The sequence below is a fragment of the Phalacrocorax carbo genome, chromosome 12, assembly GCF_963921805.1.
Source record: "Phalacrocorax carbo chromosome 12, bPhaCar2.1, whole genome shotgun sequence".
NCBI classification, from domain to species: domain Eukaryota; kingdom Metazoa; phylum Chordata; class Aves; order Suliformes; family Phalacrocoracidae; genus Phalacrocorax; species Phalacrocorax carbo.
In genome coordinates, this window is record NC_087524.1 from 4,303,686 (window position 1) to 4,323,834 (window position 20,149).

Consider the following 20,149-nt stretch of genomic DNA (forward strand, 5'->3'; position numbering starts at 1 on the left):
TCTCCTTCTGCAGCCGCGGTTTTGCAAAGGCAGCGGCGGGCCCAGCCGGGCTGCCAGCCGCCCCGGCCGGGACCCGCGGTGACTACCAGCCCCAGGCTGCCGCGGGCCCGGGGGGCGGTGCCGGTGGCGGGCGGTCCTGCCCGCCCGCCTTTGGCCCGCCCCGCCGCCGCGCACAGCATGGCCGGCTTCGCCGACCTGAACCTCCCGCAGGGGCCGGACAAGAAGTCCCTGCAGAGCTTGGTGGAGGCCGCGGCGCACCGTGAGTTGGTGCCCCGGGCACGGCGGGAGCGGGGAGGGCAGCGGGGCCGGGGCCGCGGTGCGGAGCCGGCCGGGCACGGGCTGGGGAGCGCTGGGCCCGGGCGGGCGGCGGCTCCGCCAGGCCGATGTGAGCACGGCGTCAGGCTCCAGGCTGAGCTTTCCCTCCTTGTAGGCTGAGCCTGGCCACCTGCTTGCCCGGCGGGCCGCCTTCCCCCTCGCTCCTGTCCGCGCTCCCTCGTCCGCTGGGGTTTTTCTGCGAGCGAAGGGTCCAGGGCTGAGGTGCTCGCCGCGCTGGGTAGCGGGGAGAGCTCGCCTTGTGCCTCGCAGGCTCCCGCTCCGCCTGTTTACCCCAGCGTAACGCTTCTTTCTTCCCAGACACGTTTCTCCAGTTTCTTATGGCCCAGACCCTTTTCCTGCAGCCCCGTTGTGCAGCCAGGAGCTGCCTGCCCAGCCTTGGGGGTGATTTGCTTTGGCCAGCGGGCCGCCCTCCTCTGGGCCCCGCCGGACCAGAGGGCCTCGCCGGTTTGGTCAGCATCACTTTGAACGCTCGCCGTGCCTTCTCCTGCAGCTACATCTGCCCCAGCTCTGCGTCATCTGCAGTTTTACAACTGTCCTGAATGTCCTTAACCATTTTCCCTGAAGAAAGTCAACAACAGGCCCAAACTAGGGTAGAATCTTTGGGGAGCCCAACCCCGCGTATTCATATTCACAAAGCTCTGGCTTCGAGTATGTGTTGTCAGGGCTGGGGTGTATTAAAAGGCAAATAGAAATTTTTTTTTAATTTAAAACAAATTTTGGGTGAATTAATCTTAAGGAAAAGTTAATATGGAAGGTAAATATGGATATGATTGTTAATTTTGAGACATTTAAGTGCTGAGTGTTTGGCAGGTTTCTGTTTGGATTTGTTTCCTTTAGTTAACTGGGCAAAATATTCATACTATGCGTTTACTTTTCAGTGGGATACTCTGCAGTTGCTCTTAATCATGTCATCGATTTTAAAGAGAAGAAACAGGTAATTTTTGCTGGAGTTATTTGTTCTTAGTGTGTCTTCTCTTGTAAACCTGCATGCCCTATTGCATGTCCCCGAATAGCTTCATCCGCAGAATGCACATCTAGACACAAATACAAATGTCCACATTTGTGACAGAACTCCCATTTTATAATTCAGTATAATTGCCCTGGAGTTAACTTTTAGTATGGTCTGTGTATTGTCCCTGGGAAGTAGTTTTGTTAGCACAGCAAATGTCTTTTTAGGATAAGAACACAGCTTTTGCTGACATTGTAAACTTAACCCATGACATCTTGAATAATTTTGTTGTGTTCTCTTTTAAGGAAATCATCAAGCCAGTATCTCCTTCAGAGTTGTTTCCATCTCTGCCTATTGTACAAGTATGTCTAGTTACAGTCTACCTATGTATTATTACTCTGAGTTACATTTTTTTACTTGGGTGTGTTTGTGTATGTGATTTTGTGTTAATCAAAAAAGAGACATTTGTCCATTGCTTGATTGTTAAAACTCCCAGCACTGGAAGAACGATATACTTGCCTTAGAGTAGGCTTTATTAATAATTTTAGCATTTATTCTAGGTTATAATTTATTATATTATAAATTATAATATAATAATTATATTAACATAATTAGAGTTATTAACTTTTATAATGATTATTACTAAAATAATAATTATTATTTTAGAAATTAATGAAGAAATTGCATCATGTGAATTTTGAACCTTCTTGTAGTTGAATTCTTGAAATTCAGCAGTATAATTCTTGATATTTGAGTTTTGGAAATAACTTCCTGGTTTTGATGGAATAAGATTTGGATATAGTGAACCAAGTCTGTATTTCATATGTTAATTCAGGAACTGCTTTCGCTTGCAGTTGTGAACTGCCTGGGGAACCATAGTAGTACTAAAACATACTCAGTTTTTCTGCATGATTTTACTTTTTGCCTCCTTGCCTCCTTGCCTCCTTGCCTCCTTGCCTCCTTGCCTCCTTGCCTCCTTGCCTCCTTGCCTCCTTGCCTCCTTGCCTCCTTGCCTCCTTGCCTCCTTGCCTCCTTGCCTCCTTGCCTCCTTGCCTCCTTGCCTCCTTGCCTCCTTGCCTCCTTGCCTCCTTGCCTCCTTGCCTCCTTGCCTCCTTGCCTCCTTGCCTCCTTGCCTCCTTGCCTCCTTGCCTCCTTGCCTCCTTGCCTCCTTGCCTCCTTGCCTCCTTGCCTCCTTGCCTCCTTGCCTCCTTGCCTCCTTGCCTCCTTGCCTCCTTGCCTCCTTGCCTCCTTGCCTCCTTGCCTCCTTGCCTCCTTGCCTCCTTGCCTCCTTGCCTCCTTGCCATTGACCCTTCCTCAGAGAAACACAGTAAGTCATTCTTTGTAAAGGGCAGGTATAACGTGAAACAGATCAATGTAAAGTAGGTAAGTGTAACTACAGACTTTAGAAAGTTAGTGTTGGCAAGAATATGAGCAAAGCACCATTTTCTTTTTATAGTGGACAGGGTGAAAGTCACCACAAATTTTTGCTTTGGAGCTTTTAAAGTCTTTTTTATTATTTCTTTTCTTTAGGGGACATCTAAAAGAATTAAAGTCTTAACCCGGCTAACACTTGTTGTTTCTGATCCTTCCCACTGTAATCTCTTGGTAAGTATATTTAGTATATTCATTTTCCAATTTTTATTTCCTTTTCTCCATGAATGAGTGAAACTTTGGAAATTGTGTGGAGAAACCTCCATGGATCTTATAGGACACTCAGTGATTTCTCAGATCACATCTTTAGCAAATAACGTGATCATGAAGGGATGCAGACTTACAAGACTCGCTGTGGCTTCTGTTGATCATTTGTCAATATGGGACAACAGTTCTGTTCCTTGGTTCTTTTCTTTGTTCATAAAGTAGAAGATCATGAGCACGCCCTGTGCCTGTTGATGTTTTAGTGCTACGCGATCGAAGCAGAAGTGCCTTACGAGGTGGGTTGGACAAGCCTCAAAATGAGAACGAATGACTTCACAGTATGGCTCACAGCAGAGACCTACTATGTAATGGGATGATTATTGGCTTTGTCTTAGTACTTGAAAGTGAAAAAGGGATTTTCTTCTCATTATTTTAGTCATGATCATTGTGCATAGCTTTGGCATCTGCCAGAATTCAAGATAGTAATTCTTTCCTCCTTTTGTAGAGATCAACGTCTGCAAATATAAGGTTATATGACATCATAGCTGTATTTCCAAAGACTGAGAAACTGTTTCATGTAAGTACAATCATCTGATCAGTAATGCTCATTCAGTAACTTCTAGTACCCTGGGCTAGTTTGAGTGCGTGCTTTGTTTTGATTGTATTTCCCATTTTATACAGGCCTGCATGTCATGGAACTAATTAAGCAACATAGGTCAATTGGTAGACTGAGAAGGTTGGGAGGGATTGCAGGAAGCTGCAAGGCCTTGAGGTGACTGGTTAAAGTCTGAAACATCTACCTGATAAATGGAGTTGTATGCCCCCGCGCTGTGGCTTCCTTTGTGTGTCTTGTACCCTACCGAGTACTCCTCTCTAGTAAGGAGAGAAAACACCCTTCTTTTTTTCATATATATATATATACACTACCATCACGTAGAAAACTTTTGTCTTGAACTTGAACGACAGCTTCCCTAAAACACATTTGTTATCTTCTGTTAGCACTGATTGTTCCTAGTCTGAAATGCCAGGGAAAGTGGGAGGATTTTAAAGCTGAACTAACGTGGTTCTGAGAGTTACCTTCCTTTTAGTCTTAGGCCTTGTCTTGGAAGTTTGTCCAAATGAATAGCTGATCTCTTTTTCTTTATTTTTTACTTTTATTTCTTTATTTTAAGTCAAAAGAGGAGCAAGAAGTTATGAGACAGAGCTAGTTCTGGTTGTCATAGCAGCTTATGAGCAGATAAAATATCCGAAAGTAAGCATGCCTGATTAAACGTAACGACCCTTGCTTCATTGGCGGACTGAGATTTCTGGTTTGGTTTGGTTTGGTTTTGGATGCTGAAGGTGAGTGAGAGAAGCTTCACTTCTGTGACTCCATGATATGTTTGTTACTTTGCCTGCCGAGAAGATCATTGAGCCTGTACGGAAGTAGAGCAGCCTCAGGGGAAATACTTGGGGGCCAGACGGTCATTATCTCACTTAAACTTGCAGCTGAAAGCTGCCTCCACAAAATCTGTGAGTCTTTGAAGGTGTTGTGATATCAGTGTTACTGAGCAGATGCTGGTGTTTGTAGCAGTGGTAGCGCTCCAAGTGTGCTAGTGAGAGAAAATAGTGGGTGTGAATCATTTTCAAAACCTTAGGTGGGGCTAATTTGTGACCTTAGCCCAATGCTAGTGTTTCTTGCATTGGTTTATGTTAATAGAAATGTAAGTATGTTGAACAAAAATGCCAATATTCTGTCACTTCTATGCTTTTAATAAAACAAGATGTTGCAAGTCTGTTTGACCATGAACTGGTTTGGTCCATTTCTGGTGTTTGAATGAAGACAACATTTACTATTTAGAGGTGATACCTAAATACAGTGATGTGCAGTAATTCTTCAGCCGTTACTAACGGCACCAAGCATCATACAGTGTTCCAGCTTTTATCCATAGCTGCTTTATCTTGAAGAGACCCTGCCTCCCTGAAAAATTCCGAGTTTTAAAACACAGTCCAAAACAGAATGATCTCAGCTTGGCTTGTTGCGTGATAGGTGTTTATATCATCTCCATCTCTCTCATTTTTAATTGAATGGTTCTCAAGTACTTGATCAGACCACTCACATCAGCTGTTACCAAGTGGAGCATCTGGAAGCAAGTAATCTTGTCAGAACGTTATTCTTACCGACCCAAAATTGTGACATCTGACCTGTTGCATGCTCATAAATAATAACATTAACTCTGAACTGGAAGAGTAGGTGGAAGTGTCCGGTCTCTGTTAGCCTTGGCAGGCAGCAGGCATGCAGTTTAAAGCAGTGCGAAGGCACAGGGACACCAAATGCAAATGTGAATCTCTCTGGAGGAGTGCCAGAATTAACTTTCAAAGACTATAAAACTGAGTCTGTTTTTTTTTCTGTTTTTTTCTTTTTTTTTTGTTTTATTTATGTATTTATTTTAATAAGTTAAAGCTGCTTTCTAGTACTCCTGAGTACCTGTTTTGACACATTAAAATTGTATTCTCCTGGTTTTTGTTTTTCTAAATTATTTCCCCTCCTTTTTGAAAACTTACCCAATTAAAGTACAAAGCAAGAGGCTGTAGAAGATGGTGAAGAATCTTTCAGCAGAAGAATTCAAGCATTTATTGTAACAGTTACAGCTTAATGAAACCAATTTCTGACTGCTTTCATTTCCCTTGCAAGATTTTAGGAGTCTTGGGGGGTGTGAGATAGGCAAATAGGTGTAAAATACTTTCGAGGGCCACTCTCCACCTCTTTGTTTTGGTCTCTGCCAACAATGTAAAAATCTCACTTCTTGAGCTCAATTTATCATGTGTTTAAACAAGCAGCTGAAGCCAGGTCATCAGGAGGGGTGTGCTGTATTGTTTTGGGTGGAAAGGGCGCTCTCATTTAAGAGTGGGTATTTTTTATTTTCAGTTATATCGTGAGTTGTGCTGCAGTCGGACGTTCAGTGTGGCAGTGTGTGAGCTGGCATAAACAGCCACTCACTTCTGCAGGTCGCCGTCTGCTCTGCTGGTGAAGCTGCTGGCTTAGCTGCTTGGCAGTTTGAGGAACACGTTTTTGGCTGAAAAGTAACCAGAGTTTGTGCCAAGTAGTTTTGCGGGCAGATCCACCTTCCCGCTCTGGTTCAGTATTCAGTCACGCAGGTAGTTGTGCCGGCACACAGAGGATGGCTGTGCTCTGGGCAGGCCAATGCAGACAGCAGCTGTAAAAGCTGACACTCTCGCAGGTGATGGACAGTGTGTTGGGGGGAAGCAGGATTGTCGATGAGACCATTTTCACTGCTTCCATGCTGGCAGCACTTTGAGCTGGGGAGGGAACCCAGTGTTTCTTGTGAACTTCATGCAGTGAGACTTCACCCTGATTATGAACACGTAAGGATGGATTTGCATGTTTGTCTCTTTGTTTAAAGATGTTAGGTTTTCTAACTCTCTGTGGAGAGCTGTGTCAGTTTTGTAGGGGTATCAACAGGGAGTGTGGTGCAAGTGATGGTTACGCATGGAGTTTCAGCATATACCTCTAGGTCTTGCAACTCATGGATCTTTCGCTGTTACGGATAAAGCCTTCTAGGGAGGGTGTTGCACCACAAATTAACTTTATATTTTAAAATTGGCTGTTGGTAACTTGACGTTTCTTTGAGAGCATCATCCTTCTCACCAACAATTTGGCACTTGGATTATTTTCCATAGAACAGGATTTTTCATATTTTTGTAAAATAAATACATGACCATTGGAGATGTCCTCTAATTTTAGCATGGCCCAAATCCAGTCTGTGCCGCCTTGTCGTGAGCCAGGGAAGCTTTTCTGTGACTGAATGTGGCAGTGGTATGGACTGAAAGATGTGCTCAAATTCTCCAAATAATTTATATCCTCAGGGATATGAGAAAGCTGTGTTTGCCAAGAGAATTGTAGAACATGCTCCTTCTTTAAGCCTCCCAAGAGGATTGTTTTGGGCTGCAACAAGAATGCCCACTCCCTGCCATAAATAAGGTCTGTGCCTGTTGCTTTTCAAAAATTCTGCTTTTTAAGAATTCTGACTGTTATAAACAGCAGGCAGAACTAATAGGATTAAAAGCAATTAGCAGATCACCAGTATCTAAAAAAAAAACTTGCTTATATAAGTCTGAGGATGTACTGCAAAGCCAAATTTCAATGTTTATTCCTAAAATGTTTGCCAAAGCTTTCTTCAGGCCATCCAAGCAGTGGTGAATTTATTTATTTATGGCTGTCTGGAGTTTCCCAGCAGATGGGGCTCTTGCCTGCAGTGTGGCCAGGCAAGCACCCGGCTGTGCAACTGCTGCATATCATTTTCTGTATGAAGTTTTTGCATTTCAGATCATTCGGGCAGGGTAACCTTAACTCGCCTGCGTGTGTGACTTGTCCAGGAGCCAAAGCTAGGCTGAACATTGGAGTGTTTGGAGAAATCTCCCTTCCAACTTTCCGTACAGTGCAAGAATTCCTCCTTATGGGGAAGTATGGCTCTTAAATTTGTTTTTCCTTGGTGGTGCTTTCTGAAATGTTCTCGTCACTGGAATCTTGTAGATATCCTGGCATTTGGGTCATTCCCTTTCCCACTGTGCTTAATTTGCAAAATGGGAAAGAGTTTTCCAGTGTTTCTGGAGCTGATTAGGAAGGCTTGTTTTCTCAACACATAGGGCAGCTTCCATGCTTCTGATGTGTATTCTTACTTTTCTTCAGTTTCAGCTTTCTCTCTTCCTGAATTTCTTATGGCCTGACTGACATCTTTCCCAGGACACGATTCAAAGCTGTTTGCGCTGTGCATGTTCCCATAAGTCACCTCGGTCTAGATGGTAGTTTGTACTCCAAATAAGAAAAGGATCAAAACTGGCTGTAGTAGGGGTAAACTTACATGTGCAGGTCTAATTTGATGCAGTAGATTCCAACAGTGCCTTGCCTAGCAGAGCTGATCCAGGTAGGGCACGAAGATAAAGTTTGGTCTGGATGGCCTGGTAGAGACGTTTTAACACCAAAAACCGTGTGGTTTGCTGGATCTTTGAAATGCCTGCATGTGTGCTGTGATTGTCTTGTCTAGGAGGGAGTGCTAACAGCTAAGAAACATTCCTAAAGCTGGGCCTCTGCTCTCGCCTCCATCCAGATTTCACGTGAGCAAACTGGTGGAAGAGTAGTTTGCAAAGTGGAGCCTACCCTGCGTTAGAGCAGAATGTGACTGCCCCGCGGAGTGCCACTGCCCCGGGGCCCAGCCCCGGGACTCCCCGCAGACCCCACCGCGTTCGTGCCGGTGCAAGGAGGGATGAATGGTTGGCGCCTGGCTCAGGTGTATTTGGAGCAGCTGCCGGCAGGTTTCTGAAAGCAGACAGTTCCCTTATGCATAGAAAATTCCTTTTCAACATCTTCAGCCCATTTTATCTTCTTTGTTACAATGCTGCTTACAGACATTAATCTGGCTCTGTATAATCATCTTTATGGGCTAGGCATATGTAATTCCTACATGTCTTGTGTGTGTGAGATTATATGTAAATCAAGGGCTCCCTTTTATGTGCACTTGATTTTCTCTATATGTCAGTGTGGAGATTCTCTGCCCTTTATTCGTTCCTTCCATCTTTTAATACAGGCTGTAAATTGTGATGTGAGTTCAAAGCTAAGCTTTTAAACTATAACCTTCAGTGCCATCTTCAGACTCCTCCAGAGACATGGCTTTCAGGAAGGGCTGCACATTTCCCGCCCACCCAGGAAAGTGAGGCCCTGTGGATTGGCCTCCAGTACTGGGCACAAAGCACCACGAGTCACTGTCTAAATTTCTGCTTTTCCTTCAGTCTTTTCTCAGTTGCTTCTGGTAAAAATAATTAATGCTGAAAACAAACAGTTGCTACGCTGGAATTAAAGAGTGATGGGGTAAGGGCCGGTTCCTGGGCTGTTCCCTTCGTAAACAGGTGTTGTCCTTCAGTAGCTGTGAGTTCTTTTGCCAAAAGCCAGCATTGCTTCTCCATGTGATATGTCAGGTAAAAACAAAGCAGTAAGCCTTGCCTTTGGGTTGGTCATTATTTTATTGGAAAAGTAGCTTTGTAAGTGAGAGAAGATTTTAAGCTCAAAATGCTCAAGCTGTACACCCGTAGCCCTGCTGTTTTATCGGCATACACGCAAGGCATAGTCCCTCTTCATTTTAAAACTGAACTAATCCTGGAGAGACATTTGTTGCATTAAGATATGAAGGAGGATATCAGTGCACCTAAAGTTGGTCATGCATTTTTTGGCATATCTAATAACCTGTTCCTATTTCTTTGCTGTAGATCGCTTGCACAACTCTAGATGTGGATCTAGTATGCATAAATGTAACAGAAAAGCTGCCATTCTACTTCCGAAGGCCCCCTGTGAATATGGTAAATTTACATCTAAATGGTTTTCTTGCTATTAAGTTCCATATTTAATGTCAGTCTGAGTTGAATTGCATACCATTTCTCTCCTACCATTCCCTTCCACGTGGTTCTTTTACGTTCTTGCATAATCTATAGTTTCAGATGTCCTTCTCTTCAAGGCCTCCGCTGCAGCATTTAATAGGCAGTGATGTATTTTCTTTCTTTTTCTCTCTCCTGTCCCCCACTTAAGAAGGCAGAAGTGGTGTTCCCAAGGAATGGAAGCACAGCCTTAAGGCCACTACTGTGCTAAGCAGTGAGATGTGGTGTGATTGCTGACTAAGCTGCTTCCCAAACCAGAAGTGGTACAGCTGTGTCAATAGATAAACACCCTGTGATTTAAAAGTCAGGAGAATGTGAATGACAGTGTTAATTTGGGAGAATGATGTAATTCCAGTTATTTGGAGGACAACTGTATTGAATCTATACAAAGGAATGTCTTGGCAAATGAACCAAATGTGGAATTGCTAAACATCTGCTGTGGGACATAAGATGACTATCAGCACGGATCAAATATTTTGTTAATACAATTCTGCCTACCGTTGGTGGTTTGCCAGAAAGCTTAATCTGAACATGCTCTAGGTGAACTAATTTTCTCCTCTGAGTATATATCAAGGTTCATTCCACATGGGCATTCTTGGCTGACATAGTCCTTAGTGCTCAAAAATTTAAATCGGGAATTGGCTAGAAATCCTACTTCCTCTTCTACAGAAAGTTTGACCTAAAATAAAACAAAAACTATAATTAATCCTGAAACAGAACAAAAGTGATACTTTGGAATTTACTATAGACTGGGAGTGTCAGCATTCCACTTGGAATAACAGTTTTGTATGAAATGTTGTTTGAAAGTATCCTAGCTGCCTAAAACTCCAGCAGCTGACCCAGGTGAGGAGCTGGGTGGCTCTTTGAGCCCTGTGTTCAGAGACATTTTCCTTCCAAGCTACTTCTCAGCTTCCACGCTCCCAGCTTCAGACTGGTCTGTCAAACTGGTTTTGTGCATCCTCAGGCAGTCAGTTTTGGTTGTTGTGATGCCAGACTGACTGGCAGGCAGCTGAAGTGGTGGGGATGAGGTTAAAAATCTGCGTGGCTGGGAAGTTGGTGGGTTGCCATCACCTGTTTTGGTTTTGATAAATTCAGGCTTCTCTTGTTTCCAGATGTCGGACGAGCTCAGTGTAAAACATTTGATGTGTACATAGCTTCTGTTGTGCTCACATTCAGAGGTCATGCGTGGTTGGGAGCTGGATTAATTCCACCTGTATTCAGTTACTGCACTGTCTTACAGTATTAACATTGCAGCATTTTTTAAATAGTATGAGTATAGAGTATAGAGTAACATTTCAGGCAAATGTAGTATAGGCCAGAGAAGTCCCAGGTTTGAATTGTCTTTATCGCTAACTCACTGTGTACTCTAGGAAGTTGCTTAACTTTCCTCTGTGTGTTTGCAAAAACAAGAATACTAGGCTTTTGATGAAGTACTTTGAGAGATGGCAAAGGAATCTTAAAGCAGCTGAAAATATATTGAGTATTACTATTTGGAAATTCTCCTGTGACTCACTATTATTTAACATTGTCACAAATAACCAGAGTATGCTGTGAGACAGGAGTGAAGGGACCTCATTGCTGCTTTTATGCAAGGACAAATTCCTCATCTGCAAGACGTGGGTACTGTGGGAAGTGGTGGGCTTCCTTACAGCAGGCTGTGGGGCTAGAGGAGGAGGGTCCTCAAAACTTAGACTTGTTTCTGACCAGCAGTGGTTACCTGTCTCCTCAACTCTGATAGAGGAAAGCCAATTGCAACTACGAAGTGACTGGTATTTCTTTGTTAAACCTCATTTATCTGTCATCCCAAGATTCAAGTGCACATATCTGGTGTACAGTGAAATGTTCCCCACCCCATGCTATGCTGCGCTCTTGCTGGAACAATTTCACCTTAATTTTTTTCACATATAACACAGTTAAACTGAGAATAAGCTGCATCAATAATAGACAGCAGTTGTTAGATTGTTATGCTTCTCTCCTTTTGATTTTTGATCACTCTCTTTCATGTGAAGGCAATAGATCGAGGCATTTACTTTGAACTTCTTTACACGCCTGCCATCAAAGACTCCACAATGAGAAGATACACAATTTCAAATGCGATCAGCCTGATGCAGATCTGCAAAGGAAAGGTAAGCTCTCAAAGTGAAAGAAAGCTAATTAAATCAGTTCAAATTCCTCTGGAGTTGTATAGACTGAGCCATTCCAAATGAGTTTGATGCTGGGGTTTCTGAAGATGTGACTGAATCTTTGCCTATCAATGCAAGGATATAGTTATTCTAGGTCCAGATACTTCCAGCCATGCACCACTGCATGTTTTCCTCTTAAGTTGTCAAGCTCTTAGATTCTTTTGTCAGAACGTATCTGTTGTTATTGTATACAATATCCAAAGCAAAAGCGTGGGGGGGTGGGAAACGGTACCAGAGATCTAAGGCTTGCACAAGAACTGAAATCCATGCCTCTCTCTCAAATCCCCCATTTCATAGTTGTGATTGACCAAAAGCTCTTTTTTCGTAACATACCTTGGATATGGAGGTTAGAAAATAATAAGAAAAAAGTAGAAATCTTGTTTTGTTAAACGGTTAGTAAACTCCCAGTGTACAGAACAGACCCAACAGCTAGCTGGCTATGAGCCAGAGCTCTGCTGCAGTCAGATCAACTGCATTCTTCCCTGCTACTGAAACCCAAGGAAGAAGTAACGCTTGCAGCTGAGATGCCTGTAATCCATTGCTTTCATACCTTACCTCCTCCCAGGCTACCAGGCGAAGCTGCCTGTCATGCTGGGTCCTCTCAGGCCGTGGCTTTTTTTTTTTCTTTTTTTTTTAACAGGGAAGCATATCATAATACATATCCAAGTTAAAAGAGATTGTAGCTCCCACCACCTTTATTGGAAATGGCCTTGCTGCACTTAGCTAGTCCAGAGAAGCCAAAGTTGGCATTACCCTGCAGCATTAGTCTGAAGTGGGATATACAGCTTGGAAGGCCAATTAAAAGCAGATCTGTTGTCACCTCAGTTCCCCTCAGGCACAGCAGCCTATTTTATAGGACAGCAGGTTGTGTCAAACAGATTAATTCCCTTAGCACTGCAGAAGAGAGTGATTATTTTCACAGCCTTTCCTGAGAAGCGCAGCTCTGGGAGTTAATTGCACAAAAACCAGACTTGGAGATGAGGTGCACACACACACAAACCCCCTCTCCTTTGGGATTCCTTTTGCCAGTGCTCCTCTTTCCTCTGTGCAGTTAAAGGTGTGCTTCTCATTCAGTTGTAGATTTGGAGAGCATCAGCTGAGTTGGCATCACAAACATAGCCAGTGAGATGTTCAGGTGCTTGGTGTGTGAACAGTGCCCTTTCTTTCTGTGTCTGTCAGTCTAGTGCATCATCTGTGCCCGGAAGGTAAATCAGCTGGAGCTGGGCACGGCAAGTTGTTGTTAGGCACTGGAAGAACTGGGAGAGGACTGCTAGCTTCTCTTTATTATTTGCCTCCAGGCTCAGTACCTGGTGGGCCAGCAGAGTTTCTCATTAGCCCTCACTGGCAATTTGTCTCCATCAGATACGTAAAGGCCTTTTTCTAACAGGACATGGGATGGCTGGCCCGTAGGCTGCTTGCATTGGCACCTGCTGTGCTGCTTTTGCCTTCTGTAACCTATAGCTGCTGAACTTGTGGCAGCTTTTGGATTCTTTTGTTCCTCCTCTGTTGTAGCAGGGCAGAGAAACTTACAGAAATTTCCTGGTGTCCTCGGAGCTGGTGTTGGGCAGAGTCTGTAAAACATGTTAAAATGTGCAGGGAATGAGGGAGGGACTCGCCTGCCTTGCCAGACACAAGGTGTGCATAGCCACAGTCCCTCGCCTCCTGTGTTTTGGTAACTGAGCGTGGGTAGTGTGCCTCGAGCAGCGTACCGAACAGCTGCTGTCTCTTTACCTGGGGAGATGATGTTTTGCCTGTGAGTTCTTCCCTTAAGCCCTTCCCTTGGATTTGCCTTTGCCCGCCTCTCCTTTGCTCGCTAGCATTGCTTTTCTTGTCTGCTCTTGCCTCCTCCTACCGTGTTACCTATCCCCTAACTGGAAGTCAGTTGCCTTTGAACCAGGCAGACCACTTCTGCAATACACAGCAGCGACCCATGATCCCATGCTGGTTCAAGATGGCTTGTGCAGCGGCTCTGGGAGCTTCTCTGAGCCTGCGAGACAGGCAATAGTCGCTACAGCTCAGAGCAGGAGACTGAATTTTCGCAGCAAACTCTTGCAGTCAGTGCCAAGCTGAAAAAGCACCCTTGGGATCCATAGTGCAGTCATTTTAAAGGTGAACTATGCAGAAAGGAATGTCATAGGCTTCATCATGATGTGTGCTGTTAAGTCACTTTGATGTATGTGTTGCTCCTGCTTCTTGCTTTCCTTATGCTAAGGCGGAGTTGTCTGTCCCATCCTTTCCTCCTCAGCGTGCGAGAAAACCTTGGGCACAGTGTGAACATGCAGTCATTTCCATGCAAATAGCTTTTTATGGGTTGCGTTCCAGCTGCGCACAGAGCATTTTCTTCCAGTGTCTGCCCTGCTCTTTGTGCTGGGGAGGTGGCAGGACAAGCAAAGCAGTGTGGGGAAGGGATCAAAAGCCCCACCTTGTAACCGGAGGTGGTGTGATGTGTTGGTGGTACTGCCGTCAGAGAGGGAAAGGCTTTCGCTGCTTCAGTACAATTCTCATTCCCACCCACTCAAGCAGGAATTCCCAAAGCCTTTTACTCAGTATAATAAAAGGTGCAAGGGATTTTTTTGCTGCTGCTGCAGTTTCCACCTGTGCAAAACAGTCTCCCCCTGGGTGCGCATCCTCGAAGGTTTAACGTCAGAAGAGAGCTGGCAGCCAAGCTGTGGTGTCTGCCAGCCCCTGAGCAGTCATGTATCTGTTCTCTAGAAACCCCCTGGGAGAGAAGGGAGAAAGAAGGATGTGTCTCTGCCTGGTGATTTTCATGGTGGTGCCGGTGCTGAGGGAAGTGAGCGTACGGCATGAATTGGCAGCCACTGCCTAGCTGCAGACAGCTTTCCTCAACTAGTGAGAGTTTAAGGCCAATGTGAATGCTGAGGTTAGGATCGAGTTGGACTGCAACACAGAGTAGGCTGAAAATTTGGGCGTACCAAACTGTCTAAAGGCACTATGTGTAAGCTACTTCTGGGGGATCCTGGACCCCTAAGTCCATTTCTGTTACAGCTCAGGCTGAGTTGTTGTTTTTGTGGGGCCTCTTTCAGCTAGTGTAACTAAAGGAGGCGCTTCTTAACACAGTGTGTGCAACTCTGCGTTTCTTCTTTACCTTTAAAGTCCCTTTAAAGACCACTACGAGAGATACAGGTTGATAGGTACTTAATGCCATCACTCTGACATTTATACTGCTTACCCTATCCCCCTCTGAAAGGTGCGGCACTTACTCAGCTCCCATCTGCCTGTGAGAGGTTTGTAACTGCGAGGGCTTGTCCTTGCACCCCTCTCTCTGTGGAGGATGGAGATAACCTGGGTTTATTCATGTCCCAAAATTGAGATCCACACCCTGCTAGAGTTCAGTTCATCTAAGGGCATCACATACTCTGATGGTTAATTGGACTTTGAGCCTGAGCTTAGCTAATGCTTATAAAGTCTTTGTTGCTTGCTGATTTTTTTCATTTCTTGATGCTGTCTGACAGATGAATGTTTGCTCTCTTTTGTTTTCCAGAACATTGTTATATCTAGTGCAGCCGAAAGGGTAAGTCCCAGGTTTTTGCTGAAGTCAGAATAATTTGAGGATTTATCTGTGGCTGAAAATATAGCTTTAATTATATATTTAACATATAAAAATTGTCATTTAAAATATTATTGCCATCTTGTGGGGTTTTTTTAAATGTATCTGTTTTACCAAATAATTGTATTGTGGGATATGGGTTTTATTTTGGTTGGGTGGGGTGGTTTTTTTTTTTTTTGCTGCTGTGGTATTTTCCATGACAGTTTTCTCCCAGATGGGGGCTCTGTTCTCCAAAATAATAGTATTTGCTCAATTTCCTAGTGCATCTTCAGCAGCTTGCTATTACGTAGCATTTGATTTTGCCTTCCTGATAGCCCTCTGCTAGAGAGTGCATGCACATATCCAACCTTCTTTGTTTTGTTTTAGCCCCTAGAACTACGAGGTCCTTACGACGTGGCTAATCTGTATCCTTTTTCTAACTCGAAGACATCAGTTAATAGTAATGTGAAAGTTCAGAGTCGTTTTGAAATACTTCCATCCTTTACACTCCTTGAACTTTACACAGTGATGCTTGTTGGTGACCAATGAATCAGGGCTCTGAGTGGGTGTGCAAGGAGCAACAGCTCTTGGTCATGGGGTGGCACGAGCAGTCACTGTAAACAGTAACGTCTGTTCAGCTACAGGTATGTTTTTTTTCTGATATGCATTGATAGTGTGTGGGTGTAAGTGGAGAAATGAATGAAAACCATAAAAACCTATGGACACTGTGAACCAAAGCAGAAATGATTACTTATGGTCTCCAAGGTGCCACATCTTTGGTAGAAGAAGTTATACAATCATATTTATATTAAGAAATAAAAAGTTCCTATCTGAGTGCTGGTTACTTCTGTTCTGAATTTTCCAGTACTTAGTTATGTATGTGCTGTTAAATAAGTGGTTGTGTTCTAGAAACCAAGGACAGTGTCTCTTCTCCCCATCTTTTAGGAATTCAGATGCATTTTTACTACCTCCACCCCCACCCCCCAGCACGTATCTGGACTCTCCCTTGAAGGGAGGAGCATGCTCTGAGTCATGAGAACCGTGTGGGAGGCCGTGTGGCCTGGAAGGATTTTATGTGCAACATTTCCTTCCCTCTTAAAAAGAGCAGTCAGGCTCAACCCAAATTAACATACCTCATCTGGTGTCATCCCTGCTCAAGGTGGCTGGGAACTTTTCAGCTTAATGCTTTTGTATCAGGCAGTGGCCTTTTCCCACTATTGAAATTTTCAATGGGGTCCTTTTTTTTTTTTTTAATTTGATTATGCATTTTAAAGTATTCCTGTATTGACAGACTTCTATTTTCAAAAGTACAGCTTCTTGTCTGGAAAAAACCAATGTTGCCAGGAGCTTTCCAGGAGGGCTGCTGGGGAACTGCAGCCAGGAGAGTTGGGTGCCTCAGTTCCCTGCCTCTGGGTAACCTTATGCACAGCTTTGCCATTCCCAGTTATTTGTAAAGTAAGCAAATCTATCATGTAGCCAGGCTTCCCTATTCCGTTTGTTCCTTTCTGTGCATTTTGATCCTGAACAAAGGCGACAGAGGTTTGCTGTTTGGCCTGTCAGAAAGCGAAGCCAAGGCAGCCGTGTCTACCAACTGCAGAGCCACCATGCTTCATGGAGGTAAGTGAAAAGCACGTGCAAACTCATTGAAGTAACATCTGCCTGTGTTAAACTAAGTTCATGTTGATGCATATTTTCCAAAAGGTCCAAGGCCTTTTAGAGTCAGTCAGCTTGAAGTTTTAGCTCCCTTGTCCAATGCGTGAAGAGGAGCTTGTGCAGCAAGGGTGTGTTATTTTCCCTTGTTGCCATGTTAACAAGCCAGTGGCTGAACTGACGGTGCCGTCTGTACTGGAGTACTCGCTTAACCACGTTAACGAGTCATAAACTGTTTAGCCGAAACACAGCTCTGTCTGTTGTGCTTTGTCGTGAAACTGTCCCTTGTTTCAGAAAGCGTCGAATGCTGTTCTCGGTGACACCAGCAGAAGCTATGTCATTGACTTCAAGAAAATCAGCATGCATGTGTTCTGTGTTTTCCCCTTTTGCAGAATGAGTGCAGAAGAAAGCTTTGCCATGTCCCTTTCATTATGTGGTCTCTGACTTGCTTTTCAGTGTGGACCATTTAAAACTTGATGCAAAATCAGTACCCTGAGTGCTTGCTGTTTAGGAAAAAGTGTTTCGTATAGTGTACGACGCTTTGAAGTGTGTTGGTGAAACAAAACTTACTTCCTTCTGCTCTCAGCAGAGGCAGCTCACAGTAGCTCTCTTCTACTTGCCCGTTTTTAAATATTAAGAAAGTGGAAATTTAGCTTGTGGCCCTCTGCACTGGAAATCGAAAGGCTTCCAGTAATATTTCATGTCCTGGTGTCAGTGCAGCAAAGAGATGACACAGTTTGTCTCCAGCAATTTAGACCCTTGCTTTCCACTCCAGCACCAATTTCTCCATCTCTACTCTCCCTTTCACATGCTTATTTATTGGTGCTTAGTGTTTCTTGATTTTTCTGATGGCAGTTTAACTTTGTGACTGAGCAGTAGCATCTAGCTCTTATTTCTGTGAACAGGGTTGTCCTTCAGACTGCTACTCATCTACATGAAGACAGTGTGTTGGAAGAATTTTTGTCAAGTTTATGTGGAATTTCTGAAGGCCATAATCTATCTTATCTGTAAAATTAAATAGTAGATGTCATTTCCCTGACCGCCAACGAATACTAGCCCAGAACAAATCAATACATCTTGGCAAGGTTCTTGCAGAGCCTCTTTGCTACAGTATTTGTAGGGAATCTCTTCTAATTCAAATTTTGTGGAGAAGCTTCCCACCAGTAGTTCTGAAATTGGACTGGGCTCACTACGTTGTTTGGCAAATATATGAGGAGTTTGATAACATCACACAGTAGTATTTTATGGTAATGCTGAGGGTTCTGTAAATAAAATATTTTTGCATACCGTAAAGCCACTTACTTGGTATGTACAGGGGAGCCTCTGCCAGTATAGCTGTGCAGCATAGTCTGTTTAAGAATCCTGGGGTATGTGAATACTTTGTTTTTTTAAGAATAGTATGTTTCGCTCAGAAATGCAGAAATGCTTGTGACAGTGCTTCAAGAATGTGTCCTTCTGTGACTATTGAACTGATTAAGCCTGGTTTCCTATGGTTTTGTGTGTCTGCAGCGCCTCAATGCCTGCAGAGCTTGGTTTTCCCTTAGGTTTGCTGTAATTCTACACCCACCATCGGATTTCCCCCTTTAGTTTCCCCACTCCATAAGGCAGCGTATCTCCAGCTCCTGCCCATGAAGGTTGCTTATCTGCTGTGTGTGCCGACTTGCTGGCTGTTAAACATGTTGAACTGTGCTTTGGGGTGTGGGCACCTGTAATGAGTGTGCATTAAATGCATGTCATTTTATCTGAGGTACTACAGCTTCTGGTTGTGTATTCCAGAAACTCGGAAGAGTGCCTGTGGAGTAGTGTACACGGTGAAGAAGCCTCGCAAGGTTGAGGAAGAAGAAACAACACTGCCAGCCTGCAAAAAAGCTAAGACTCAAGCTTGAGGACTGAACCAATTGTCAACAGGAACCTCCATCCCATCTTTACCCAGTGCTGAGTCTTCCCCCACCCCCCAGCCAGCCCAGTTCCTCCTTCTTACTACTTTATTTAGTCTGGAGAAGAATTATTCTTCTGGTGTTCAAGTGAGGAAAGCTAGCTGTGGGAATGAGACTGCTGAATGGAGTTCACCACTTCTGAAAGGTCATGCTGGGCTTCTGGCCAAGGTCAGGAGACTGTTTTTCCACCCTGTCTTAGGTCTTCTGGAGTTAGTGCAAACTCAACACAATGTTTCAACACATATGGAAATTTTCAGTTGTACAAGTGCATTCCTTTTTTGTGAAAAATGTTTCTAAGGACACATGCTTTCAAAATCTAGCTCTTACGGTTTCTCAAGTTGTAAACACATCTCTGTACTAAACCCTTCAACCACAAGCCAGTAGATGAAGTTTACCTTCAGTGGCCTGTGAAGAATAATAATAGTGCAGTAAAAAAAAAAACCTGCTTCCCATTCAGTGTCATGATCAATGTCTATAAAGGAGATCCCACCATCTGTCACTTGCTAGGAGATATCTCGGATTTGTGTTACAGTAGACTGACTGACCTCACCTGCCAGACACGCGTCCCAAAGGCCACCCCTGGCCTGCAGCTCTTAAAACCAAACAGTAACATGAGGTGGCTTCCACAGATGGGAAGGAAGAGCCCAAGGTTACACTGAATGTGTGCTCAGTGTGCTTGTGTTGCAGTCGCAGTGTAACAGCTGTCTCACCTTGGCCTGAGCGGTCTCCACGTCACATCATTTTTACTGCATCATTTCCTTCTTTATGTCCTGGTCTGGCAGTGTCGTCTGTGAGTGTGTTCATTTTGCTGCCTCCTGCCTTTCCATTTTCCTTCCTGCTAATGCCTCAGTAAACCTAATCTGGCTGCCAAAAAAGCCATCATAACAGATTTATGATCAGCAGAGCGTTTTTTAGAGCTCTTCCAAGTGTTGACTGAAGTTTTTCTTTTGATTAAACAAATATAAAAATTATGTAAGCTACTGTACTCAAGATACTCTTGAGCCAGCTTTACTGTGGATATTCCAGTTCTCTATTTTCAACTAACAAGAAGTTGGGAAGTGGAAGTTATAGCATGTTAAAATATCGCAGAAATCTTGCGGGGGTCATCTCTGAGCTCTTAGTGACTGGACCAAACAGAATGGATGAAGGTCTCCGTAGACCAACAATTCTATGTTATGCTGGTCTAAGTCACACAGCTTTTGCTTAATTCAGTAAATAATGAAATATTTTTCCTTTCTGCTATTTTTTTACTTGTTGACTTTGTGATTTGAGTCTGCTTTATTATAGGTATTGGGATGTAAAATATATGTTGTGTGCGTATATACATATACACACAGTAGCTTGTCATTTATGGACTTACCTCCAGAATGATGTTCTAACCAGAGAAGCAGCAGAAACGTGTTTGATGGGATTTTCTGAGTGACACATTATCTTGCTTTGGGCAGAGAATAACCTACCTTGGGCATGAGAGAAGTTGTGTGGTAAC

General features: G+C 43.9%; 1 protein-coding gene across 1 annotated transcript; it reads left to right on the forward strand.

The window, feature by feature from the left end:
* The first annotated feature begins 160 nt into the window (after positions 1 to 160).
* Positions 161 to 19,983, forward strand: RPP30 (ribonuclease P/MRP subunit p30). The gene is made up of 11 exons (XM_064463782.1): positions 161 to 259; positions 1,215 to 1,270; positions 1,591 to 1,647; positions 2,816 to 2,890; positions 3,426 to 3,497; positions 9,182 to 9,271; positions 11,356 to 11,472; positions 15,032 to 15,061; positions 15,464 to 15,501; positions 16,614 to 16,693; positions 18,503 to 19,983. The coding sequence occupies exons 1-11, from the start codon at positions 178 to 180 to the stop codon at positions 18,610 to 18,612; spliced, it is 807 nt and encodes a 268-aa protein (XP_064319852.1). The 5' UTR covers positions 161 to 177; the 3' UTR covers positions 18,613 to 19,983.
* Positions 19,984 to 20,149: the final 166 nt, after the last annotated feature.

Coding starts and splice junctions, on each gene's coding strand:
- RPP30 (XM_064463782.1), top strand. CDS start 178: ATGGCCGGCTTCGCCGACCTGAACCTCCCGCAGGGGCCGGACAAGAAG. Junction 260..1,214: donor GGTGGAGGCCGCGGCGCACC/GTGAGTTGGTGC, acceptor TTTACTTTTCAG/TGGGATACTCTGCAGTTGCT. Junction 1,271..1,590: donor ATTTTAAAGAGAAGAAACAG/GTAATTTTTGCT, acceptor TTCTCTTTTAAG/GAAATCATCAAGCCAGTATC.